This window comes from Chlamydotis macqueenii, chromosome 23 (assembly GCF_036417535.1).
Source record: "Chlamydotis macqueenii isolate bChlMac1 chromosome 23, bChlMac1.mat, whole genome shotgun sequence".
Classification (NCBI taxonomy): domain Eukaryota; kingdom Metazoa; phylum Chordata; class Aves; order Otidiformes; family Otididae; genus Chlamydotis; species Chlamydotis macqueenii.
In genome coordinates, this window is record NC_141578.1 from 5,440,938 (window position 1) to 5,467,171 (window position 26,234).

Consider the following 26,234-nt stretch of genomic DNA (forward strand, 5'->3'; position numbering starts at 1 on the left):
CATGTCGGCGGTGCCCCGGCACGGCGGGACCCCCCGGGACACGGCCCCCCGGGGCAGGGCCGGGGCGCTGCGCGGCGGCGAGAAGAAGTGCTGTGAGTAGCGTTTAATGGGTTTGGGGGGGGGGGGGAAATTAAAAACATGCGTGTATAATTAGGGGGTAAGGCTGCTCGTGCCGCTTAAAAAAAGCGCGAGTCTTCCCTAAAACGCGTTTCCATCCCGCGCGGGGGACGCGCTCCCCGTGCCCGGGGGGAGCCGGTCCCGCGTGGGTGGGCTGCTCTCACCCCCAGCCTCCCGGGTTTTGTCTTTAGGATCCCCCGACCCCCCGCCTGGGCTGCTTCCCCCCCAGAGCCGCCCCTCCCCGGGCGCTTTCCCGGCTCGCTTCGCCCATTTTCCGAGAGAACGTGACCGCGCTCTTAAAAGCATCTTTCTGCTGCCCTTGACAGCTCCTGCCCCGTCGGTAAATAATTTTAAGGCTAAAAGACCTGTGTTAGTCCCATTAGTGCTGATGCGCCTCATTAGCTAACGCCCGGGAGAGCGCAGAGCGAGCCAGCCACTTAATTAGCGGCGATGAGCCCGTTATGAGATGCACGGTGGCGGTCTGCCCGGCCAGGACGCGGGGATAGCTTTGGGTTGGGGCTCTCTCCTTGCTCTCAGATGCTGCTGATGCCCCTGTTTGGGCTTTTTAATATATTTTTTTTTTTTTTTTTTTCAGCCTGGGCTTCCTACATGACCAACTCCCCGACGCTGATCGTGATGATCGGCCTGCCGGCGCGCGGCAAGACCTACGTCTCCAAGAAGCTCACCCGCTACCTCAACTGGATCGGGGTGCCCACCAAAGGTGCGTGCGGGGGGCCGGCCCGGGGCGGGGGTGGCTCTGCCCTTCGCCGAGAGCGCTGTGAGATCCGTCTGCCAGTGCCATCGCTCTCACTGCGCTCATTTTTTTTTTGTGCGTGAAGTGTTTAATTTAGGAGTGTATCGCCGGGAAGCCGTCAAGTCTTACAAGTCCTATGACTTCTTCAGGCACGACAACAAAGAGGCCATGGAAATCCGCAAGTGAGTCGGCGTCGGGGGCCCAGCCGATCCGCGGCGGTCTGGTTAGGCTCAGTTCTTGGCAGCCTCTGCGTGTGAGGAGCGCAAAATGGCGTTCAGTGCCCGTGAAACCGGGGGAGGGGGTAGCGCAGCCTGTGCGGGGATGCTGGCAGAGGGGCTGTGTGTGCGAGTTTTGTCGTTGGCACGAAGAGCAGGGGCTGCGAACGCCGGGCGATGGATGAAGTGTGAAGGGTGCCGGGGTGGGCGCTCCGTGGGCGGAGAGGGAAGGCGTTGACATCCCTCCTCGGTGGTTCGGAAGCCTTTGGTCTGAGCGCTTCGCGCCAGCTCTGACCGTGCCCCGCTTTCTCCCGCAGGCGCTGTGCCTTAGTGGCTCTCGAAGACGTGAAGGCGTATCTCTTGGAGGAGTGCGGGCAAATAGCGGTAAGGCTTTTTCCGGCCTAAACACGGTTTTATGTCCGGGTAGTTCAGCATCCCATTTGGGGATGCGATTGTAATCTCAAACTGGTGGGGGCCGGTTTAAAAGCTGTAGATAAACTTGCTCATTGCTACTTATTTGTTTTCCCCTAGGTGTTTGACGCGACCAACACAACTCGAGAAAGACGGGACCTGATCTTAAATTTTGCTAAAGAAAATGGTTTTAAGGTAGTGCTTCTGTAGTTAATGTGCAGTAGGGACTGCTGCGCTGAGGGTCCCGACTTTTGATTCAGGGTATGGTCCTTGACTCTCTGAAATATGCTTCCTTGCCTTCTTCGTAGGTGTTTTTTGTGGAGTCGGTCTGCGACGATCCAGAAGTCATCGCTGCCAATATCCTGGTGCGTGCCCCATTTTCCAGGCTCAGCTGCCAGCGCCTGCCGCGGGAGCTCGGTGCAAGGTCACCGGCTGCGGTAGCTTACGGCGATATCTGCAAATGCCTTTGCTCTGACGTTTCCCCTTGGAAATAAGCAGCTAAGGTTTGCAGGTTTACAAAAGCTGAGGGTGCCATTAGTTGCGTGAGAACGTGGAAATCAAACGAAGCTGAGGAATGTTTGACCTTGAAGCGTGTTTTCGTGGCTGGGGAAGGCAGGCAGCGAGCGGCTTGCAGGGCCGGCTAACGGCGAGCCAGCTGTGTCTGTCGTGGGGCCAAGCGCTACAGCGCCTTCAGAGCTGCCCTTTGTTCCCTCTCCAGGAGCAGGTTTTTCCACAGGGCAGCGGTAAACAATGCTCATTTGTTTCAGAAGGGAAGAATAATGTTATTCAGTTTTGCTTTTGCTCCGTGTCAAGTTTGCTCAGCTCTCACAAAGCGTCCCTGTCTGTTGATCAGGAGGTGAAAGTTTCCAGCCCGGACTACCCGGAAAGAAACCGGGAGAACGTGATGGATGATTTCCTGAAGAGGATTGAGTGCTACAAGGTCACTTACCAGCCTCTCGATCCCGACGCCTATGACAAGTAAGCAAAGCCCTGGGGTGGCTTTGTCCCCGCGCGCGCGAGCCGCTTTGCGTTGTCGCTGCTGTTCTCCGGCTCAGGATGCTGCAACGCCTCCGCTGCAGCCTCCGCTGCCCCCAAAGCACGATTGCTTGTGTGAAGGTGATGTCCTCGAGCCCCAAGGGATTTGAAAGGATCTTTCTCTAGTGCGCTGCAGTGTAGTGCAGCTCCGTGTTTGAGCAGGGCAGTTTGGGGTCTCTTCTGTCCGCTGGAGCGACCCAGCGGTAGTGCTGATGCCTGTACTAGAGGATAAATAGCTAGATTACACCCACCAGTGCACGTGCTTCGTTTTTAAAACCAGTCGTGTGGGTGTTCTTATTTTATGTTGACTCCAGAGATCTTTCCTTCATTAAAGTGATCAATGTGGGACAGCGGTTCCTAGTAAACAGAGTCCAGGATTACATCCAGAGTAAAATCGTCTATTACCTAATGAACATTCATGTCCAGCCGCGTACCATCTACCTTTGCCGACACGGTGAGAGTGAATATAATCTTGTTGGCAAGATTGGTGGGGATTCTGGTCTGTCGCCGCGCGGGAAGCAGGTACGTGCTTGGCAGCAGCCGGGTTGCTGTATTTGTGGAATGTTGTGTGAGCAGGGTCAGAGCCGGGCTCTGCATCCCACCCCTGCGAGGGGCAGCCCCGCAGCTGGATGTGCCGCGACAGCCACAGCCCAGGAAATGATGCTTTTGATGGGAGCAGCGGCTCCTGCTCCCTCCTCACCTCCCCCGACTTTTTTTTTTTTTTCCCCTCAGTTTGCTCAGGCGCTGAAGAAGTTCATCGAGGAGCAGGAAATCGTTGATCTGAAGGTGTGGACGAGCCAGCTGAAAAGGACGATCCAGACGGCCGAGTCCTTGGGCGTGACCTACGAGCAGTGGAAGATCCTCAACGAGATCGATGCTGTGAGCAAAACCCTGATGGGAGCCTTGAGCTTTTTCGAAATGAAAAATATGTTTAAAAACAAATTCATCACGATAAACTTTACTATTTCCTGTTTGTTGATGACCACATCCGTGTGTAATGTACTCCAGCCATCGTCACGGGGTGTGGGATGGTTTGGTACAGGGCTGGCAGTGCTCGCAGCTGCTAGACCTTGCTGTGAACGTCTCCAGCTGGTGTGGAGAGAAAATAACGTTGAGCATCCCAGGCGTCTGTCACACCGTCCTGGGTGGACAAAGGTTACTGCTCCCGCTCCCGTTCTTTCAGGCAAAAGAAATCGCAGGGCTGCTGCTGTGGAAATGAACGCTTGCCTTCATCCCTGGCAAGCAAGGGTTTCGAAATGAAACCCAAAGCCCGTCCTTTGCAAACCACCCTGGACGTGCGGCGCACAAACGCTGAGCGTGTGGCTGTGCCAGATGCGACACCTACAACTTCTGTCGCGTAAAGGGATCACTGATCTCAGCCGCTGGCTTTTGCTGCGTTGTTGTACCTGCGCTGAAGCAAGCTGTGGCGTAACGCGATTGTCTTCCTCAGGGGGTGTGTGAAGAAATGACCTACGCAGAAATTGAAGCCAAGTATCCAGATGAGTTTGCCTTGAGGGATCAAGAGAAATACCTTTATCGCTATCCTGGAGGCGAGGTGAAGACCCTTAAGACGTAACAATAAGCTACAGTATACATAAAACAAATACATATGTGTAGAAATGAAGGGCTTTACTTCATTTTAACTTTTTCTGCCCACGTTTGTATGAGAAACTGAAAGCATTAGGCTCCGCAGTTATCTTTTGGAGGAAAGGTTTCTTGATTTCCTTTATCGCTCAGTCAATCAGCTGGGCCACTTGCGGAGCCCCTTGCTGCTCCCCTCAGACGCAGAGGGGTTTCTGCGTCCCGCTCCTTCAGCTGAGCCCTGGCTTGTCACTGTGGAAAATCATCTCGGAAGGAAAACGGCTGTGGGTGGGGTATGGAGTCGCTTCTGGTTTTCCTTCGCAATCCTGTTGAAATGTGTAATTTACTGTTTTATTTGTTTTTCTTACTGCACTCATTTAAGAGTTACCAGTAACCTGAATGCTCCTGTAGTCTGAGGGTTGCTGACATTAAATTTCACCTTCTGTTGTTTACTTTTTTTTTTTTTGCTATATTTGCCAGCTCATCCATAACTTCTGCATTTTGATATTTTAACTGATGTTTTCCTGAATGGGAAGCTGTGTTAATTGCTACTTCTGCTTTAAGCCTCTGTTTACAAAACTCCCTGAAAAATTCCTGTTTTGTTTTTTAGTCCTACCAGGACTTGGTCCAGCGCCTGGAGCCGGTAATTATGGAGCTGGAGCGGCAAGGCAACGTGCTCGTTATCTCCCACCAGGCGGTTATGAGGTGCCTGTTGGCTTATTTTCTTGACAAGAGTGCAGGTACAAAAATAAATGTGTGATGTTAGGGGCTGGCTTCTCTCGCTGCTTCCTTTACAGAGCTTTTTGGGAGGGTGGCTTTTAATTGCTGGTTTAATTTTTTTCACAGTGGAAGAGCTGCTTAAAAAAAAAAAAAAAGGAAAATATTTCTGAAAATCTTTAACCGTTGCGTTCCAGCGGTGCACGGAGCTTAGCAAGAAGCTGAGAAGCTTCTCTCGTTGCGAGAATTGCAGATAGGTGTGCTGTGCTGCTGGTTTTCTGCTCAGCCGTGGTTTCTGGAGCTGTTTCCACCGGCAGCATCCGCATAATCTCCGGGGGATTGTTTTTTCATGTAAAAAAAGTTGTTTTTTCTGGTGCATCGGGAGCCCGGGAGGGATTTGCAGCAGCGCTCCATCTCAGCCAAACGCTGATCCCTCGCATGGCGTGCTGGCCGGAAACCAGCTCCGGTCTGCTGGGGAGGGCGGCCGGAGGCGCGGGGGGGCTGCGGCAGTCGTGTCCGATATTTGCGATGTGAGGGGGGGACGGCTGGCCCGGCACAGCCCCCGTAACGCCCGCCTCTGCCCTAGACGAGCTGCCCTACCTGCGCTGCCCGCTCCACACCATTCTCAAGCTCACGCCTGTGGCGTATGGTAAATATTGTCTTTTTTTGTTTGTTTGTTTTGTTTTCCCCTCCTGGTCTGTGTGAGTGTGTGTGAGTCTGACGCAAGTTTGTGTCTGCAGGCGTCAGCAACCGGACTTGCTGTCGGTATTTTCCATGTATGTTCAAATACAGCGCTGGGGAGCGGGAGGGTTTGGGGGAACGGGGGAGAGGAGGTCTGTGCGTGTTCTCCCGTGGCCCCTCTGAACCCAGCGATGATGGTGGATGTCACCTGTTGAGGAAGAAGCCCCGTTTGTGCCTCCAAAGTTGGGTTTGGCTCTGGGGTGCGATCGGTTAAAACCGGCTTTTCTGTGTAGACCTGTCGTCCGCGTCACACAGGGCTGCGCTTCTGCTGGGAACGTCAAAGCCAGAAAGCAGCTAAAGTGTAAAAGTCTGTTAATAGGTTGAACTGTTTATGAGCTGGTTTATTTAAAAAAAAAAAAAAAACTAAGAAATTTATTCCTGCTCGCTTTCCATGCTGTTTTCAATATAAAAAAAAAAAAAAGGTTATTTAATAAATTAGCCTTCCTCATGTAAACTTCTCGTTCTCTTTGGTGAAGGGTGTAAGGTGGAGACGATTACCCTGAGCGTGGAAGCGGTGAACACCCACCGCGACAGACCCTCGCTGATCGCAGTAAGTCTCGCTGCGCGGCTCCGGCTTGTTCTCTTTTGTTTGTTTGTTTTTTCAAAAAATAAGTAACTAAACTGAAACGCTCTCAAATACCTGCTAGAAATGGCTGATTGCTTTCAGTGACCAGGACTGCTGCAGAAATGGTTCCCAAAAGCAGAGTTAACTGTAGGTTGAATTTATCAGTGTCCTTCCCAGGCCAGGGCTTGATATTTTCCAGAGCTGTTCTGGGAAGCAGAATGGGCAAATTCAGGACGTATATTTTTAAATTCCAGGTCTTGTTCTCAGTTTTTGGTGAAGTATTTGCTGTTGATGCTCATTAATCATGACAATTTTGAGAATTTTTCTCGTCTCGATGAGCTTTCTCTTTCCGCAGCCGCAGACAGGGTAAGGCTGGGCTCTGGGACGGGTTTTGGGGGCCGGGCTGGCTGCTGGCACCTGGGAGGAGTGGAGGTTTTTCCCTTGTCTCTGCAGATTTCTTGCGTGTTTTACAAGTGTTTGGTGCAAGGCAGGGTTGTGGCGTTCCTAAGCTCTGTGTCCGCCGGAGCGGGAGGAGGTGGGTCCGGTTGACCTCCCTTGCGCCGGAGCACTGGAAACGCAGACTTTGACCGGTTTTGTGAAATCCCGTCTCTCCTTAAAGACCCGTTTGGCCATCCCCCGTGTCAGCAGAGCGCAGAGCTGTGTGCTAAATCCGTGGAGGCTGCTGCTGTTTCAGGTGCTCACTTTTGCAGAGGGAGTGCCGCATAGCCGTTGCCTGCAATTAACTCCCCCAATTAAAGAGCACAGAGCAGCCCTCCGCTTTCCTAGCTCGAAGTGCATCACGTTTTAAGTTCTTTTGGTACGTTTAGGCTTCGAGCTGCCTCTCGCCGCTGTATTTTATAAATTGCTGTTGGCCGCTTGCCTGGGATGCGGTTATTCCTGTGTCCCAGCGTAAAGGAGCCCTGCAAACAGGGGTGGAGGAGCCAGGACCTGGAGGTTTGCGGAGCTAAATCCAGGGTGCTGGAGGGAGGATATCTGCGGCTGGTCCCATTCCGCTGGTTTCCAGCTGGGCGTTTATCGCTTTGCAGCTTTTGTGCGATGCCTGCGTCGGAGCTGTTGCTGCCCACACAGAAGTCGGAGGCTGTTTCCGTTGTTCTTCGCTTTGCTTGGGCAACGCGGCTGCTTTGAGGGAGCAGAAACACAAAGAAGGGAAAGTTTTTTGTTGTGTTTTGTTTTTTTTTTTTATTTTATTATTATTTTTTTTCCCCCCTAATTGATGGCAGGGAGAAAAAAAAGAAAATTAAAAAACTGAAAACCAAACCCAAACAAACAAAGCCACTTAAGCAAAAACAAAAATCCCAAAGGGAAGTAAAACTGCTGAAAAAAGCAGACTTTTCCAGTGGACTCGGAGCCAGCTGGTCGGGCAGAGCGGGTCGTTTCCCAGCGCTGGTGCTCAGCTGGGGAAGGCAGGGAGCAGCGGTGCTGGCACGGGGTTCACCGAGCGAGCGTGGGGTGCCTGCGGGTGGGGATGCCGGAGACGCGTGCGATGCGGTTCTAAACTGTGGCTCCCCTTTCCTTTCCTTGCCGTACCCTCCGCCTGGGACCAGAGCAACCCTCCCGCCAACCAAACCCCCGTAAGGATGAGAAGAAACAGCTTTACGCCGCGGGCCAGCGCGGACACGGTAGAGCGCCCGCGGCACCACAGCGTCGGGAGCAAACCTCTCGACCTGCTGGGGCCTTTCCCGTCCCTGCAAGCTCGAGATGGGGCCGACCGGTCGCAGCTGCAAGGGGGTGTCCAGGCGGTCCCTTCCCTACGCTCCCCCTCCCCGCCGTCACCGTCGCTCCTCTCTGAGGTACAGACCCTTCCCGGGGTCCTAATCACTGTCTGTGTTCCCACGTGAAAGTCATTCTGGATTACACTCCCTTTAAAAGAAAGAAAAAAAAAAAAAGGGGGGGAAAAAAAACCCTAAACCAAACAACAAAAAACCTCCCAAACCCCCAAATTTGCCACATTAAACTAGAATTGTGATGCCAGAGGCTTTCAAAAATCAGGCTCCGTGCAGGCGAGTCTCCACCCGTGCAGTGGGGTTTTGGCAGGGTGGTTAATTCTGGGCAAGATCTCAGCAAAAACCTGGTGGGGAAGGAGTTACAAATACTCTTTCTGTCCTGACTTGGTATTGCAGCCAGGTGCTGCTGTAGCCCCAGAGTGACTGGGCAGAAAATGTTTGCGTCCCTGATTTGCTGGGTGCTGGTTTCCCGCAGATCCCGATGTCAGCAGCTTGTTGAGCAAAAGTCTGGGCTTTTTGGGTGCCCAAACGAAAGCAGCTGGGGTTTTGGTTCCTGGCGTTTCTTTATAAGCAAGTAGGTCCTCATCAGTGCTGGATGTGAAGCCTTCTTTGCTTTTTTGATCATTTAAAATTGTTTCTCTGCTGAATTAGGAGTTTTTCCGTGCCTGGGAGAGCGGGCTGCACACTGCTGCCCGTCAGACGAGGCGGAGAGGAGACGCGTGAGGGGCTTTGGGGGTTTTGGATGGGCTTTTTTAAACCAAAGCTCTTTAAAAAAAAAATAATCCTGGCTACTTTAGAGGTTAATGTTTTCCAGGCTATTCAGTGAGCCCAGTTTCTGGTTCCCCTCCTCCCTGTTAGCAGAGTAAGTGGCTGGGGAGTAAAAGAAGGGGCGATGCAGCACTGGTGAGCATCACTGGTGTTTTCGTACTCGGTGAGGAGCGTGGGGCTTAGACATCCCCAAAATCCCGGGGCTCCAGGGGGAGCTGAGCCAGACGGGGCTTTGCGTTGGGGTGGGTTTGGCCACCACCCGTTCTGGATGAAGCCTCAGCTGGAGAGGACCCCGACTGCCCGGGGTTTGGTTTGTGGGTGTCTCCAGCTGGGCGGCCCCAGGACAGGGCCTGGGATGAGGGAGTGTTTCGAGACCCTGGGCTGCGGGGCCGTGTGGGTGCCAGAGAGTTGTGCTGTCCTGGGACCTCTCGCCTGAACGGAGCCCCGGCAGTGGAGGAGGTGGCCGGGCACCGCAGCGCGCGATGTCCATGCCTTTTATCATCTCCTGACGTGAAATCCTTGGGGCTGCTTCACTTCTTCCCTCCTTTGCTTTGCTGCTTTTACTGCTGTTTCAAAATCTCCGTTAAAGTGCGCTGTGAGCTCTCCTGTGCTGTTTCTTTTTCCTTTGCAGCCTCAAGGGGGAAACGCTTGCCTGTGAGTACCGCTGCGAGCAGCTCTGTGTACTCTTTGGGTTTGTAAGTAGGACGCCTCTTGATTAACACTGCATGGGCACGGCTTGGGGAAAGACAAATCGTGGAGCAGAAGGAAGTGTAATAATCTGTCGTTAAGGGGGAGGAATGTGTTACTGGGCTCAGCCCGTGGATCTGCAGGGGCTCCAGCTGGACTTAACTGGTGTGTCGTGCTTGTGCTGGCTGCCTGCAAAGATGTGTTTCACCCTGAGCTTGCTCTGTCCCTGACCGGGACGCGGGACGGCTCCGCGCTGGCACTGCCGGTACTGAGCGGGTCCCGCTTACATCTCCTCTCCGCCCGGGATGGGGGTGCGGTGGTGACACTCACCACAGGGATTTTGTGCGAGTTGTTGGATCGCAGCCTGGGTGGGAGCGACGCTGCTCAGCCCCGGCTCCCCGTGGCGCGAGGCAGCCGGGTGGGTTTAGCGCGTGCTTGGAGAGAAGCTGGGTGGATAAACCTCTCTGCGTGGGTGGCGGTTGTCACCAAGCCCTCACTGTTGTGTCCCTTTGGAGGCATCTTTCCGTGGTGGCAAAGTGCAGGATGGCATTTTCCGTGCCCCAAGGGGAGAACGTGTCCTTGTCTGTCCCCCTCTCCAGGGAGCCAGCGGCCAGCGTCACCTGCGAGACCTTGGCTTCCCTCTCAGCCTCGGAGTAAGGGGCTGGGACGAGACCTGGGCTGCCGGCCCGCGTGGAAAGGCCAGAGACGCCCTCGCTTCGCTGTGCTCCCGCCGGCCCCGTGCTCTGTGGCTGTGGCAGACCCCGCTGCACCCCCTCGCTTGGCTTACCGGGCGTTTCGCCTCATGCTGACATTTTTTTCTTTTGTAAAAGTCCTTTGCAATGTGGGTGCTGTGTCTGGGGGCACAGCAGGTCCCTGCGTGGGCCCGTGGGACGGCTCTTGGCGGCGTGTGGCTCCCGCAGTGCCCGTGCCGCGTCCTCCACGCGGTGCCACGCCGGTCCCCGTGCGCCGGGGTGACCCCCAGCACCCCGTTGCTCCTGCCCACCTTTGGGAGTCCGACGGTCTCCTTCTGTGGGAGCAGCAGGCTGTGCCAGGGAGCACCCAAGGGTGGGCTCTGAGGGGGCACAAGCGTCCTCAGAGCCTTCGTGTCGCGGCGCGTGGGCTGCCAGCGTCGCTGCCGACCTGCTCTCGGCACAGCTGGTTCGGTTTCCAGATCCGAGGCGTTACGAGAGGATTTGGGTTTGGGCGGGGAAGTCGCTCCCGTTCCGCTGCGGCAGGGCGGTCCCCGCGGCGACGGGGCGCGGGTCTCGCTGCCGTAGGACGCAGCTCGGCTCTTCCAGGGAGGAGGAAGGCCCAGCTCCTGCCTCTGCCCGGGTAGTGTTCCTCCAGGCCTGAGACCCTGCTGCTGGACTCCGTTTGGCCGTCTGGATCTGCGGTTTTTTACTTTAATTGCACTTTGTCCTCGAAATCGCTCTTCCAACGGTTTTCTCCATGCGGCTGCTCTTTCTCCATCGCTGGTATTCACGCACACGTCCCAGGACACACAGGCGTGGGATTGATCCTGAAGTGCCATCCCTCTGTCTCCTGTTCCCCAGTTTGCGGTGGTGTGTTTAATAATGCTGGGAGCTCGTGATAAATCTGAGAAATCATCGTTCCTGTACTGAGTAGTGTTAATTTAGAATTAAATCAGAGGGAAATGATCCACAGGCTGAAAATCAAAGCCTTGCCCCTGTGGGTTTGCCTTTGCTCTGGGCTGGAAGGAGCCGTGCGTTTAGAAAATGAATATGCGGGTCAGCTTTGCAAAATTACATTTCTAACGCTGTGCTGAAAGTGTTTCTCTTTCCCCTGTGTTCAAACAAATAACACAGAATTCCTAGGAGGGTCTGCAGGTAAATGACGGTACCTTGGTCCAGCTTGATCCCAGTACAAACCACCTCCCTTCTTAGCGCTGGTGTTTTGCTTGAGAAAGGAGCCTGTGAGCAGCCGTCACGGATTACCTCTGCCTGGCGATGGTTGGGAAAGCTCTTTAGAGAAATATTTATTTATTTATTTATTTTTAAATTGCAAATAGAAAATATGTAGGGTCCGGGTTTCCTGACTGCTGGATTTTAAGTGTTGATGCACACTGTTAATTGTCAGCAAATTGGCTCCATAGCTGTGCTGGCGTTTTTTATTGCGAAACGCTGCTGGTTAGGTGAACGACGAACTGCACGTATGGATTTACGCGTCGCTGTGCCGTCTCCAACAGCTGAGCGGGGCGGGCACGGGACGCCGCGCAGCCGAAGCCCTCCGGAGCATTTTCTGTGCTCTGAGACGTTGCGTGAACAGCTGTAGGAAATCCTGGCTGACAGATTTTTAACTCGTGATTGTGCGTTTGTAAATATATAACTCACTCGCGCTGACCTGAGCGTGTCCTGTTGTCCGGCGGAGCAGTAGAAGGCGTTTTATCGAAACTATAAGTATTTGTTATGGGTAATATGCAAAATATCTACTCTAATGCTTCTGTAATGCAAACATAAATTTTTCCTGGAAGTGTGCTTCCCTATGGAGAAGGTAAATAAAAGCGACTAACCCTGAGTAGCCAGCCTGCTTCGTTATTGCCGGCTGTCCCACGAGGTAATTGCAGTAAAGCTGAGCTTGCACGGACGGAGCTTTGCGAGAGGTTAAAGGACGATGCAAAATGTGAAGCCGCTTCGTATTTACTCAAGGAGGAGGAAATGAGTAAATCCTTAGGTACCGTCACGGAGAAGAACGGCGTGGAGCTGGTTGGATCCTCCTGCGCCGGCGGCCGCTGCGGCGTCTGTCCGTCCCCAGCGCCGAGCTGAGCTCCGCTCTTCCCTGCGTCTCTTCTCCTGACTCACCCTTGGGATAACCTGTACCCTTTCTCTCTCCTTTGTAGCAGATGGCCGGTTTAACGGCGTAGGAGTCCGCGCTCTCCCCTCGGATTCGGCTGGGATTTCCGTGGCCGGGAGGAGCCCTGCGGATGGGAGCCGAGCATCCCCGGAGCACAGTGAGCCGCGCACTGCTTTGGCCAGTACTCTCCTCTGAAATGTGTTTTTAGAGTCTGTCTGTGCCTTTTCTGTCTGAACGCTGGAATGTCTGTCAGTGAAGTTGGACAAAATTTATTACGGAGGTTTTTCAACCTGCTCTTAGCGCGTGTGAGCTAACGCATCCCTCGGCATTGCTGTCCCGCGTCTTTCCTCCTGGTTAGAATGCAAAACTAACGGCAGTGCGCGTGAGGGCAGAGTGATCGTATGAACCCGCTGAAGCAGCTTTTCTTCAAAAGACGTTTTATCAGACCAAATCCCAAGTTTTTATTTAGCTGTTGCCGTTTCCAAGCTCAAATGCAGTTCTTGTGGTGTTTAACCGTTGAAGGAGCTCCAGGTATTGTTTGACTTTGCTTTCATGACTCCAGATCTGAGTCCCCCAGTCTGGGGGGGCTCTGGGAAGGCTTTTTGCAGGCGGTAGGACGCGAGGCGCTGGTCAGGGTCAGCGGATCCTGCGGGATGTCTCCTGTGAGGGGCAGAGGGGAATGAAAGCTCCTGCACTGGGAACGGCGCAGCCGCCAGCGCTGTTGAATCTGAAGTCGAGTCCCGCTTTAGCTTTGCGCCCTGGTCTAAGCCTCGTCCTCTCACTCATTTTTCCTGGGTTTCGCGGACGCTTTTACCTATTCCAACAGCAAACCAGAGCATCGGTTTTCTGGGTGTCTGGGAACAGCGTTGGCTGTGTGTGCAGGGTTTGCAAGAAGCGTGTGATTTTTACCAGTTGTCTTTTTAATGTACCAAACTTTAGGCCCACAGTAAGCTTTTAAACTTGCCTAGAAGTAAGCTGTGAATGTTACTGATGTATCATGCTGCCTTTAATAGAGATTAAGCTGCTTTCGTGCATAGACTGTGAAACTCCCCTGCGGCGTGGCCCGTGTGATGGCCGCGTGTTACTTCAGTCCCCACCAAAACCCCAAACTTAAGTTTTCTTCCGTAAATCTTGACTCGTGTTTTGCCAAACTCCATTTTACCCATTCCTGTTCCTGCAATAAGGGCAGAATCCTCAGGTTGGGTGAGGAAAGGAGCGTTTAGCTACGAAGCAGGAGGCTCTGCTGGACCTGCTGTGTCCAGGGACTCCAGGATTTGTACAAGCAACTTCTGGGACGCAGGTTGCTCGTTTTTAAATGTGTAAATAAATGCTGGTCATACCCACAGCAGGGATTTGCGCTTGAGAAATGTCGGCGCCCTGGCCACGGAGGAGCTCAGCCCTGAAGCCTGAGGTTTACCTGGGGATTTTGAGCTCAAACCCAGATGTTTTAAACACTCTGAGCTTTGATTTGATAAAGCTGAGGTGGAGAGGCCCATGGCAGAGGCCCAGGCTGTGATCCTAAGCATTTAGGATTTATGTGGAGCAGAAGCGTGTGTTGGTCTAAAGCAGTTGCGCCGTGGAGGGAGGAAATTCGGTGGCTGAGAAAAACTGAGTTTTATTAGTTTTGTTCCTTTCGTTCCCACCGCGGCGCAGGTTTGCCGCAGCCTTCTGCAGGAGCAGCACTGTCTGTTCTTTGCTTTTAAATGTTACAATGCTTAGAAACAAGCCAGAAAAAAAAAGGAGGAGAAAAAAATACATTGAAGGAGGAGATTTCTGGCCTGCTGCGTGGCAGTACTCGCTGACGGTCTCCAGTAACGCTCTGAACGCACAAACCTGGGCTGGCTGCTCCGACCGAGAAACCTCCCGCTCCGCGGGGAACGCGGGGCAGAGATGTACTGTAGGACGTTTACGCACAATACGCTGTTGTAACTTGCTAAGGAGTTAATTATATTTGTATCTCTGAGTAGTTAATGGCTGTAAGGAGACAATAAATATATATATATATATATATGTATTTACCCGCCGGGATTCGTGAATGTAGCTGCTGACACGTTGGCGGTCGGAATTGTTTAATCACCGCTAAAAAGCGGCTCTGCAGGTTTGGGTCGCCGATGTGGGTCCCTTCTCCTCCTGAGCGGGTCCTTGCCCTGGCCCTGGGCTGCGGGATGGAGCCCTTCGCAAGCTCTGCAGATGGCAGCGTTTGTGCCCCGGTGCTTTAGTTAATTTAATTTAATCATAGCTGCCTCCTCCTGCATTTTAACTTTCAAAAGGTGTAAATACACGTGTCTAGAGCAGAGCAGCAGCCAATGTGTGATTGTCGTTGCTGCTGTGTGGGTGGACCATAGCTGACGTGACCGGTCCCGGGGTCCTGCCGAGCCCCGAGCTCCTGGGGCAGCCAGGCTGGGGTGATGGCAGCGAGCTGCCGGGTCCCCGTGCCAGATATTTCCTTGCAATCACCTGATTTCCTTGGCAGTGTGCGGGCAAATAACCTCAGAATAAACAACGATTGCACAACGCGCCTGAACTGAGGACCAGCTTGTGCTGTCGCTCGTACCGGAGCTGCCGGTAGCGGGCTGAGGTGGTGAAGTTGGAGGCGTGGAGGTGGGCTTGGCGCCTTCGCGAGCGTTGCACCCCAACTTTTTCTCTCCGCTTCTAGCAGCAGATGCGCGGGACCCGCGTCGCCGTCCCTGAGCTGGGGACAGCTGCCCCAGCAGCGTTTACCGGTCATCCAGGAGAAAAGCGGTCGCTCGGGCAAAGCCTGCTCCGTCTCTGCTGCCAGCAAAATTGGAAAGTGAGGAAAAAGGCTTAAAAGCAGGCCAGGTAGCCTGAGTTTGTGTACGCTGGCTGTGACGTGAGAGCTGCCGCCTCTAAGGCGTCCCCTTCCCGGCAGCTCGGCCATGGGTGATGGGGGAGCCGAGGAGCGGCTTCCCGAAACCGCCTGCCCCGGGGTACGTCCCGAACCCTCACCCAAAACCTCCCAGAGCCCGAAGGGCGCTGGGTGAGCTCTCCCGGTGCCACCTCCACCTCTCCCGCTGCTTCTCTGAGCACTGCAAACAGCGTCTCTGTGTTTAGTGTTTGGCGAGATAGGGGTTACACCTCCACTTGCAATTTTGCTACGTTACTGCTTTCTAATTTTTTTTTTAGGTTTAAAAAAAATGCAGCGTATGTGAACTTGTGCTTTATGTTGTCCACTCTGTGCCCTTGAGCATAAATATCCCGTGAGCATTTATTTACAATAAAAGAGATTTTAAAGAATACAGATCTAGTTTCCTCTGTTATTTTTCATTATTATTTGTTATAACTTTCTATTGTGTGCCGGTTTTGTGAGGTAACGGTGGATTCGGGAAGGCCGGGCAAGAGCGTTTGGAGGAAGAGGCTCTGCGGAGGAGGGCGGGTGTCCCTGGCTTTTGGGAGTTGGCCTGGGAATGGTGAATCCTGCACCCCGGTGCTACTGCTGCCATTCCCTTCCCTCATCAGTTTTATGGGTGTTTTTTACTGGAGCTACTGGCTTTCTGTGGAGCTATTAGGGTAGGAATACTTTTTTTTTAAAGTGCATCTCTTTTTTTCCTAGGAGTAGGGGAAAAAAAAAAACAGTCAAGAGGAGCAACTGGTGTGGCTCTGATTTCCAGTATCTGGAAACCAGCTGGTCCCGAAGGGACCCGGCCTGAAGCCTGAACAGAGGTGACCCAGGCTGTGGTCAAGGAAAACCCCTTTTATCCCGTTTATCCCTCGGCAAGCTGCGGGTTGAGGAGCTCTGAGGGGCGTTTAGCAGCCGTCGGAGCCGGGGGTGGCTTTGCCCTGGGTGATGCTGGGGGGCACCACCGCCCCGGGCAGGTGCTGAGTAACCTCTGGGGTGCCCCCGGGGAAGCTGCTGATTTTTCGGCACACAGATCAGCTTGTTCTGAGTCATCTGGGGGGAAAAAAAAAATAAATAAAGAAATCTTGAAAGCCTATGTTTGTGTTTGAGATAAACCAGATTCTTGTAAATATTTAGTGGAGGTCAGTTCCTGCTCAGGAGTGACGAGGGGCCTGTTGTGAGCAAGCCCCCGCTCATGGGGCGAGGACAGGCAGCTTTGCGCCCTGTTTTACAGATTAAGAACTGAATCCGCTTTGTTGCGTTTTGGCACGGACTCAGGTGAACGTCAGAAAGGTGCTAGATCCCACCAGAGGCGAGGATGTGGTCAATCTTTCTGGCAAGAACTCCTCAGGTTTGTCAGAACAAAGCAATACTTGCGAGAAGCGCGGCGCGGGGTAGAAAGGCCGTGGCCGGGTTCCCGACGGCGATTCAAGCCTGGATGGAACTGCAGCCAAAGTGCAAAAGGAGCAAATGGTCACAGCTTCTGCGAAAACGCTTCTTACTGGGAAATGACCCGCCAGCGACGGCCGGATTCGGGAGCAGCTTTTGTTGAGATGAAGGGCAGCTGGGTTTCCCGGCGTGGACCGGGGTGTCCAGCTGTGAGCGATGCTCCCTGGCACCTCGTGTGCTGCTGAGCTCCAGCCAGCCTTGCTCTGATGGAATTAGATGGAGCTGGTTGAAGAAACCATATTTTGAATGCTGGCCGTGGGCTTTTGAGGTCAGAAGAGACGAGCTCGCGGTTGAGATGCCCCCAGGGCATCGCCTGGGGACCAGAACCGGCCCAGTGCCGTTGCTGCGGAGTGGAACGGGCAGCGTCCCGCTCACCAAGGATCATTTCAACAAAGAGCTGGCAGCTCTGCACAGAAAACAAACAATTTCAACATCTGCTTGGGCTGCATTCAGTATTCTAATTTTCACTTTGTGGGTTGAATAAACTACTTCTTTCTTGCTCAGAGGAGGAGTTAATGATTTATGGGTCAACTGGCACAGCTCTGGTCTCTGCAGAATTCAAACTTTTCTGCGCGGAGCCATGCCCAAGCGTGTAGGCGTATCATAACTCCTCCTTCGGCGCTGTGGTGCCCGGAGCCGGGGGGGACCAGACGAGGACGGTCATCGCTTGTTCTTGGAAGAGCCGAACGCACCGGGTCTCTCCATCTCCTGCCACCAGACCTCCAGGTGAGACAACTTCCAGCCGTACCGCGGTAGGTGATGTTGCTCTTGGGAACTGGATTGGAGCTTGCTTCCAACGCTAGCAGGCAGAAAGATTAGTAAATGAAATCAAATTAAACCAAGGGCTGTAGCAAGGACTGAAGGAAAGCCAGAAGAACGGAAGAGCCAGGAGAAGCGTTAGGTTTAGGGCAGAAAGACTCATTTCCAGCAGGAAGGCAGGCGCTTGGGGTGCAAGTAACGCTGGGAGGGTTTCAGCTGGTAAACGATGATCCTTGATAAAAGTCAGCGAGGACTCTTGCTGATCTCCAGGGGTGCCAGGTCAGTTCAAAGAGCACTTAAATTCCAATTTGTAAAGCAATTCTCTCCTGAACGGCTTGTACGCTTCATAGCTGTAGTTTATGTCGTTTGCACGAAACGGATGTGCTGTTTCGGTTTGATGCTTCTCTCTCTCTCTGCCTGTCGTTTATTCTTAGGGGACCGTACTCCCTCCAGCAGGATTTCATCTATGAATTTGCTTCCGAGAGATTTATTGCAAAACCAAAATGCTTTACCCGTTAGATGAGTTTCAGGGGACTTTTCCCAGAAGGCACAGATAACCTCCTGGCCCTGCAAGCACTAATCTGGCTGATTGGCTGGGAAGAGCACTGTGTTGGCAATAAAGTGGTTTTAAGTCAAAGCTGACCAGCTATAAAGTATTTATGTTATGGTTTGAGTGGAGCTGTTAGTCTTCCTTTTTTTTCCTTTTTAAAATTTCAATCAAAAGCTGCATTCTCAAAAATGCAAAGAAATGAGACTAGTGGAACAAAGCCTCTGGGAATTGCTTAACTTCTACAATCCGTTGTTCCGGTTATGTTGTGTTTTCACGTCTCTGGGTCTGATCTGCTGGAGCCAGCCTTCCTCACCCAAATCCAGCTCTGCCCCGGCGACCCCGATCCTCCGCGCTGGGTCCGGGTCTCGTCGGCCGGAGCGGAGCTCCCGCAGCTTCTGGTCCCCAGCTGCGGCCGTAGGACCTGCTTGGGGCTGGAGAAGGGAGACCTGTCCGAATGGGCTACGGCTATCCTGAGGATAAGGACCCCCTGCTCTTTTTACAGGTGTTTGGCCTCGAAAAAGAATGTGGTGACTTCTGTGGGATCTCCAGACGGAGAGGCTGGAATAAAGAAAGATGCCAGCTTGGGAGCTGGGGAGGCAAAGGGATCACGCCGCTGTCCTGCGGTTATTCCTCGCCGCCACTCTTGTTGTGGCCGCCCAGAGTAAGCGAACGCAAGGAGGAAGCGAGTCCGTCGGGATAAACAGATCTGTCAAAGAAAACCTTTTCCTGGGGTTCGCAAGGCTCGGATCCTTCTCTTTTCCTCGTTGCCTTTGCATTTCGAGAATGAAATCTTTGTGATGAGAATTTGTCTTCCTCTGCCTTTTTTGCTTTTCTGTGTGAAGCAGACATAAAATTATTCCAGCTGAAAAAGATGCAAGGATTTATGCTAATTGGGGAGGGGAAATGGCTATCTGGGCTTTGTGCCCAGCCTTTGAAACTGCTGGTGAGGTGTGAGGAGGGAGCAGGACCTCGAGGGGTGATGCTGCTCCCCTGTCCCTGCCAGCCCCAGCCGTCCCCAGCCGCAGACTGTGCTTCTCCTCTTTGTTCCGAGCTTTAAGGAGTTCTGAGGCCACCAAAGTGTCCTCGCCTGGCCCTTCAGAGTAAATCAGGCCTGAACTCCCACTGCTTTTCTTCCCAGCATCCTTCTGATGGCCTTTCTGTCGGCAGGTGCCTGCGGTGTTCCGCCGCGTCTCCTGACTGCAGAGCTCAAAGAGCAGTACCGTGGCATTACCACCTTCCTCCGAAACTCAATGGTGGAATACGTCTGCCGTCCAGGCTACGTGAGAAGTACTAACACCCGAAGCGCCCTTGTTTGTGGAAGGAACAACGAGTGGCACGGAACAAAGGAGATGTGTAAACGTGAGTATATTTTGGGTTGACTTTTGATTTTGTTGTTTATTCGCTGATGCTATCCACTCATTTTATCCAAGGTGACCTCGCGGGATGGTGGGGGATGAGTGACCTGACGTGGAGCACCGCTTGTGTTCTGCTGAGTACTGGCAATGAGGGCAAAAGCTGAAATTTGCTTTGGTGCTGGCTGTGGTTGATTGCTGATTCAAAGGATGTTCCAATGCTCAGGCACTTTGTAACTCTTGGTTCAAAAGAAGTATTTCAGACTTGCGGTAGGAGAATCCTTTAGCTGTGAAGAAAGGCTGTCATGCTTGCCGGGGTTACTGCAAAGCCCCACTGAGGCTGCAGGTCATGATGCAAGTCTTAACAGCATCATGAACCGTGGAATCCTTTAGGGCTGGAGGTCTCTGGTCCATCCTCCTACTCAGTATTGGAGGAGACTTCTGCTTTCCTGCTGCATTTTCCTGATCCTTCAAGAAACTGAAAAAAACCCAAACTAACTCCAGTCCTGTTGTCCCCCAGCAAAACCGTGCCCCTACCCTGGAGAGCCAGCCAACGGCAGACTCATCCTAGAAGAAAAGTTCAGTTTTGGCTCAGTGGTGAACTTCACCTGCAACACTGGGTAAGCCAGGAGCACTCAGGGCACGGGTCCTCTTCTTGCCCAGTGATTTTTTTTGAAGTCTTTTCCCTCTGGATTAAATCCCGTGCTGTCAGAAGCCTTAGGAGTGTAGGTAATTGCAGACTGTGATTGAAATATCTATTTTTTTTTTTTTCCTTCGAGAGCTTTAAGATTGACTGAGTTTTCTTAATCTTGTACTTTGAGGCAGTTCTTCCTGAACTGGAGTCCGCTCTCCTGGCCCTTTCTGAACCATTTCCAAGGTTTTCAGTATCTTTTTGAAGAAAAGACATGAATACTGAACTCAGAGCTGTAACGATAGCTACAGCTGGCTGATAAAGTAGATGTTTTTCCTTAGAAACCATATAGGTTGGGTTTTTTTGTTTGTTTAAAATTGCTTTTGTCAAAAGCCAGTGTGTTATCGAAAAAATGATGTTGATGGCAAATTTCTGATCAGCTGTAATAGTGATAACGAGGACCAAAACCATCCTGATGGTGATGTTATGGGTAATACACAAACCTGAGTTTGCTGAGCAATTCCCTCTCCCCTGTCTCTCACAGGTACAGACTGATTGGAAATTCTCAGATTCACTGTGTGCTTAAAAACGGGATTGTTACGTGGGACAGAGATATTCCCATCTGTGAGCGTAAGTAGAGCTCCTTGATTGATCTACAGCCTTGATGTTACTGGGGATGGGTTAAGAAGCAGCCGCCGTGTCCTGCTAAGGATTTCAGCAGTTTGATGCGTGAAAGACTTTTTCCGTTGTATTTTTCTTCCTGCCGGAAAATTTATTCACTGTCTGGGAGTAAGGCTGGTGTGTAAGACTGGTGTGTCCCACACTCGCTCAGCTGCCTGTGGGCTGGCGATGTGCAGCTCCCTTGAGACCTGCTCTGAATTTCTGGCCCTTCTGGTGCCTCGTGTTTCAATTTTTTTTTCTTACCAGACCTTTGGTTCTAAACAAATTGAGTTCTCTCTCTCTCTTCTTCTTCCCTCCTTCTACCGTTTCTCCCCCCTGCCCAGCGATACCATGTTTGCCGCCTCCGGAGATAGCGAACGGGGAGCACAACGGAGGTGACAAGGAGCTCTTTGAGTACGGCATGTCCGTCACGTACTCGTGCCACCCTGCCCAAAGGGGAGAGAGACCTTTCTCGCTGGTGGGAGACGCCTCTATTTTCTGTACAACCACAGATAACGTAAACGGTGTCTGGAACAAGCCAGCCCCAGAGTGCAAAGGTGAGCCCATGCTGTGCTACAAGAGTGTTTTCCATACCCTCATCTCCCCTCTTGAGCACAACCGCTGATTTCCTGAGCGCTGACCTTTCCCTGACGCAGTGGTCAAATGCAAGCACCCGCGCGTGGAGAACGGGAAGCTGCTGAGCGGGTACCAGGCCGAGTACACCTACAGAGACACGGTCATGTTCGACTGCAACTTCCGCTACAGCATGAACGGCAGCGACATGTCCACCTGCACGGAGAACGGCCTGTGGGAGCCCCCGCTGCCGCTCTGTCAGCTCGGTAAGCGTCACGGTCCAAGCGCAGCTCCGCGTGGCCCAGCAGCTTTGCTTCGGTGGAGCTCCTGCCCATCTAAGAAAGCGTTAGGGCTTGAAAGTGATGGCTCCAAGAGTTAATTTTTTGGATGGTGTTTTTTTTTGTTTTGTTTTGGTTTTTTTTGGCTAATCTTTCTGTAGCGCTAAGGTGACTTTAGGAATTTATGACTTGGGCCGTAGAGATTAAAGCCTTGTCCCGTTCAAGCTGGTGCGCGTTTGGTAGAATTCAAAGGGACTCAGTTAACCTTCCTATACTCAATGTTTCGGAACTTTGTTGGCAGAGCCTCAGGTAGTATAAACTTTTAGGAATTACATCTCATTATAACAGTGAAAATTACCATACGTTCTGAAATTATTCATATGCTTTCATTTGTCTCCTTTGCCTTCTCTCTTTAGCATCACTGAACTTGACCAATTAAGAAAGAACAATGTGAGCCCCTGATTTTTCCCCAAATTCTCTCTCTTATTTTACAGACCGTTATGGACCTCACTGATTTGTCGCTGGCAATGCCCTTACGTTGGTATTTCATTTCCAGGTAGCTGTGATGACCCTCCCGACGTGCGCAATGCTGTTAAAGCAAAACTTGCTGGCAATCTGTTTCCTGCGGAGACTGTGGTCACCTACGAGTGCAGGGATGGCTACCAGTTCAGGCCGGGAGAAACCACGCGGCACATCACGTGCCTGCCGGATTTTACGTGGACTGAAACTCCGCAGCCTTGCGAAAGTCAGTGTCTGTTCCTTCGGCTTCCCTTACCCTTGTGATTTGGGAAAATCATTGCTGAGTGAGGAAAGCGTACGCAGTCTGCTGTTGTGCAGATGGCAGGGTCGGGGAGAGAGGAGAGGATGCTCCGGGGGCCCAGCTCAGCGCATCTCCGGCCTTTGACTCCTGAACTCCTTTGGTTTGTTCCCCAGCCGCGGAGTTTTCTCTGCCTTATTCACCAGCTGTGCTTTCTAGCGCCTCGAACCCGTGGAAAAAGTGTCGGAGCCCCTCGGTCCATCCAAGGGGAGGTTGCAGTCGCAGCATCCCTTGCGAACACCCCGGGAGCGCCCAGGGACGGTGTTGGGGCAGACTTAGCATTGTGATATGTCTTTGTCCTACAAAACATTCACCCTTCTGTTTACATCTAATCTGCTGTCATCCACATAGCTTTCGCCATGGTTTCACGCTCGCTAATGTCTGGCATTTCTCAGGAGTTCACTGCCCAAATCCAGACGTCAGGAATGGAAAGCCCTTATACCTGTGGGAGAGGAAAGACAATTACATGTATGGAGACAGACTGGAAATCACGTGCAACGATGGCTATGCTGTCAAAGGCCACAGCAATAGCGTTGTGCTGCAGTGTATGAGTGATGGTAGTTGGGATCCAGCGGTACCGGAGTGCACTCCAGGTAGGTGGGAGTGAGTGAAGCACGTTGGCTTGCTGACTGATTATATCTGACTGCGAAGGTTTGGGTCACTCTGTACCGTGTAGCTGTCTGCTGACGTTCAGAGAAAAGTCTGCAGGTGGCCTTAGCTGATGGTAGCAGCAGGATACACTGTCCTGTATCCCCAGACCTGGTGCTCCTGCGTTAACTTGGAAGAAACAGGCAGCAAAAGATCCAGGTGGATCATTATTTTGGGGTTTTGGCAGGGAGCTGAGCTAGTCTCTGGGGAGGTGGGATGGGAGGGGGAGGTGCTGGTAGCTTTTAGAGGCGTTGGAGGTTCCTAAGAAGCCTGGCAGATGTTTACTCAGCTGGAAGGAGATGTGGTTTCTGCTTTGGACAGCAGCTGAGCTGCTTTGCTGACATGTGGCTTGGGAGCAGAGGATGTTCTCAGTGCATTTCCCCTCTCAGAAGAAAATGCAACAGCGTGAATAGCTGACACTGCTGAAGCTGATAACCCAGCCATGGGGCACCATAGCAAATTTGGTGAGGTGCTGGGAGTGGCCTGAGCCCAAAAGCTCAGGAAAACCTTGCCAGGAGGAAAGAACCTGCTCCACCTCATAGGGCAGCCAGCATTAGAGCATGGACCATTCCTTGTCGTGGCCTCAACAGCCTCTGAAAAACCTGCTGGTAGAAGCAGAATCTCCTTTAGGTTACAGAGGAAGCTTTGAGACCTGCGTCTGGATGACAGCCACCTTTTTTTCCCAGGGTTGTTCAGATGTTCTTGATAACTGTCTTCCCAACAGAAAGCGTTTTCCCTGGAGTTCTTTCTGAAAATATATTACATCTTTTATTTTCCGTTGTTTCTAGAACTTCGCTGCCCAAAGCCAGAGATTGCTCATGGAAGGGAGAGTTATAAAAGCAAAGATGACTACACAATTGGGACCTGGCTGAGGCTGGCGTGTGATTCGGGCTATGCCCTCCTGGGCCAGGACTTGACCGAGTGTCAAGCGGGTCAGCGCTGGTCTCCCCCGTTACCGTTCTGTGATAAAGGTATGCGGCACACAGTGCTGAGCAGAGATCTCGTGCATCGGCGATCAGAAACAGCAGCCAGTCGGTGACCTGCCTTCAGCATCCGCTGCTGGGGGACGGGATGATGGTGGTGGGCTCGTGGGCGGAGAGCGTTCGGGTGCTCTCTCCCTGGAGATGGGGAGCCTTGAGCTGGTGGGAGAGGGGAGGAGCCAGGCAGCAACTTCTTGTGCTTTGCCACACCACAAACATGAAGTTAACTCTTGCACTGATTTCCCAGATGTGATTTTGATTCTCACCGGAGCATGATAATCGAGCATTCCTTTTCTTACCAGTTCCCTTTATTCCACAGTCTGTGGCCCTCCTCCACAAATCGCCAACGGGCAGCACTCCGGCCTGGGAAGAGAGCAGTTTCCCTACGGCGCAAAGGTGACGTACAGCTGCGCGCAGGGTCTGTCCCTCATCGGGGACGACTCCATCTACTGCACCTCCGAGGACGGGGAGAACCTGGCGTGGAGCGGCCCTGCCCCGCAGTGCAGGGGTGAGCGGTTTCTCCTGGGGTGACGGCCGTCAGGGGGTCAGGAAGGGGGGGCTCCGCCTGGATCCCCGTTGTCCCTGGGGACGGGCAGCAGCCAAACCGCCGCTCCCAGCTCTGCTCTCTTCCCGCAGTGGTTCGGTGCCCCAGGCCCGCGGTGGAGAGGGGAAGGATGACTCCGCAGCGGTTCACCTTTCCCTACGGGGCGGCCGTGCGGTTCTCCTGTGACGAAGGCTTCGTGCTGCAGGGCGATGCCGAGAGCCGGTGCCTGGCCGACGGCGCCTGGCACCCTCCCCTGCCCACCTGCCGCCCAGGTGGGTACCAGACCCGGGCAGATGCCCCGGGTTTGCCCAGGCCAGGGGTGCTGCTCCTTGAATCACCAGTGACAGGTGGAATTCGCAGGGCGTTTTCTCCTCTATTTCTGCCCATTACGTTATTTTTTTGACATGCATTTTCCTTTCAGTTCAGTGTTCCCGACCCTCGGGACAGGAGAACCTAGTGATTTCCTCTTCTGAAGACCTGTACAACGTGAATGATGCGGTGCTCTTCTCCTGCAAACATGATGACCATCAAGCATCAAAAAGTATCTGCTCAGCTAATGGCACTTGGACACCCCCGCTCACGTGTGTAAGTACCACCATCTGCCCAGACTTTCTCTGTGTCTTGCTCCGCTTGTAGCCTGGAATAGCGCTGGTCCCACTTCACGAAAGTAGCTGCTTCTTTCCGGCCGGGCTGGCCTGATTGAGGGGCTGCAGGGGGATGCTCAGCGCGTCGGTCCCTGCAGCAGTCTCATGCCCTCTGCGTTTGTTTTGGTTTCTTTAAAGAAAAAGCGTGATACATGTGAGAAGATTCTCCGACACAGGGAAGATTTCCAGTGCGGAATTCCTCTGACAGAACTGAAAACTCTGCTGGAAGTCCAGAAACTGTACCTGGAGATCCAGAAACTTGAGAAGGAGCTAAAACCCACGACATATGGCTGACTGTCATCATGGTATAACAACCGTCCTCTTCGCTTGTTGAATAATCATGCTGACTGAGGATTGTTTTATTCCTTCATAATTCATACTAATACTTCAGTAGCCAGAACAAAAATTACCGATCAGTCAAGGAACAGCTTTGCTCATCTGGGGAGTCAGGAAGTGACGACTTCTGTTAGAGCTCTCTGGGTTGGGTTTGCACATCACTTTAGCCGTTTTAAAGCTTTACATTCAGTTACGTTTGTTACACTGACCAGCACGCAGTTAGAAAGGAGCCGAGTGGAAAGTAAACTTCTGTCGGAGCCGAGCAGACGCCGCGCGGCGAGGTAAGAGCCGCCAGCCCACGCTCGCCCCACGACTGCTGCTGCCCTTCAGCCGCGGTCCGCGACAGCCACGCTGTTGGTGTGTGTTGCATTCATTATTGTGAACGAGCACGTAACTGCCTCATTAGCTGTGACCCTCAGAGCAGGCACAATGAAGAGAACTTCCAAGCCTGTCTTCTAGCAAAACAAAACCACCAGATTTTCTTCCCAGGCAGGGCAGGTGTATCTGAGGCAGTGGCCGTGCCGCGCGCTGCATCTTTGCGCACCACGAGCAGCTGTTGGAAACGGAAGTGTAAAAAAGAAGTGGCTGAACTGTTTCTGCAGTGTCCAGTAAAGGAGAAGCGCTCTGCTAGCACGCGTCTTGTGATCAGACCAGCGCTCCTTCACCACGCGATTACAATAAAGCTGCAATTGTATTGACGGCTGTGTCTGGCCTTTAATAATTCTGTCCTATGTAAGCAAAGGAAAGGGAGGCTTCGATATCACTGCTTCCGGCTGTGAAATAGCTTCATTCTGGCTGTCCCCAAACGGCACAGCAGCGTTCCCTCCCGTGGCACGTCCTTGCCGGCGAGCTCAGGGAGGACAGCCCTCGCCTTGGGCAGGTCAGAAGGGCTGGGGGGTGGCAGCGTCAGCGTGGCGTGTCTGGCCTGTCCCATCCCCGACTTCCCACGGCTGCTTCCCCTTCCCCGCGCGCTGCGATGGGCTCTCAGCAGGGAGAGGCTCTTGCCTTC

The 26,234-nt window shown here is 52.8% G+C and overlaps 2 protein-coding genes across 7 annotated transcripts; both read left to right on the forward strand.

Annotated features, from left to right (window-relative positions):
* Nucleotides 1–18,331, forward strand: PFKFB2 (6-phosphofructo-2-kinase/fructose-2,6-biphosphatase 2). 6 transcript variants are annotated; one of them, XM_086765367.1, is made up of 16 exons: nucleotides 1–92; nucleotides 713–838; nucleotides 957–1,053; nucleotides 1,404–1,470; nucleotides 1,618–1,692; nucleotides 1,806–1,862; nucleotides 2,351–2,475; nucleotides 2,847–3,054; nucleotides 3,265–3,411; nucleotides 3,983–4,087; nucleotides 4,724–4,853; nucleotides 5,417–5,479; nucleotides 6,048–6,121; nucleotides 7,702–7,947; nucleotides 9,281–9,303; nucleotides 9,936–10,439. In XM_086765367.1, exons 1-16 carry the CDS (start codon nucleotides 2–4, stop codon nucleotides 9,991–9,993), a joined length of 1,692 nt encoding a protein of 563 aa, XP_086621493.1. In that variant the 5' UTR covers nucleotide 1; the 3' UTR covers nucleotides 9,994–10,439. The 6 variants fall into 6 exon arrangements, 4 of the variants coding, with proteins under 4 accessions (XP_086621493.1, XP_086621494.1, XP_086621496.1 ...); XR_015260961.1 differs by lacking the exons at nucleotides 7,702–7,947; nucleotides 9,281–9,303; nucleotides 9,936–10,439 and adding exons at nucleotides 12,194–12,304; nucleotides 18,265–18,331; XR_015260960.1 differs by lacking the exons at nucleotides 7,702–7,947; nucleotides 9,281–9,303; nucleotides 9,936–10,439 and adding exons at nucleotides 12,194–12,304; nucleotides 14,621–14,808.
* On the forward strand, nucleotides 18,289–25,923 carry LOC104475489 (complement component receptor 1-like protein). The gene is made up of 13 exons (XM_086765363.1): nucleotides 18,289–18,423; nucleotides 18,930–19,121; nucleotides 19,635–19,734; nucleotides 20,290–20,375; nucleotides 20,750–20,962; nucleotides 21,062–21,244; nucleotides 21,813–22,001; nucleotides 22,469–22,666; nucleotides 23,510–23,692; nucleotides 24,021–24,209; nucleotides 24,338–24,517; nucleotides 24,667–24,830; nucleotides 25,028–25,923. The coding sequence occupies exons 1-13, from the start codon at nucleotides 18,336–18,338 to the stop codon at nucleotides 25,181–25,183; spliced, it is 2,121 nt and encodes a 706-aa protein (XP_086621489.1). The 5' UTR covers nucleotides 18,289–18,335; the 3' UTR covers nucleotides 25,184–25,923.
* Nucleotides 25,924–26,234: the final 311 nt, after the last annotated feature.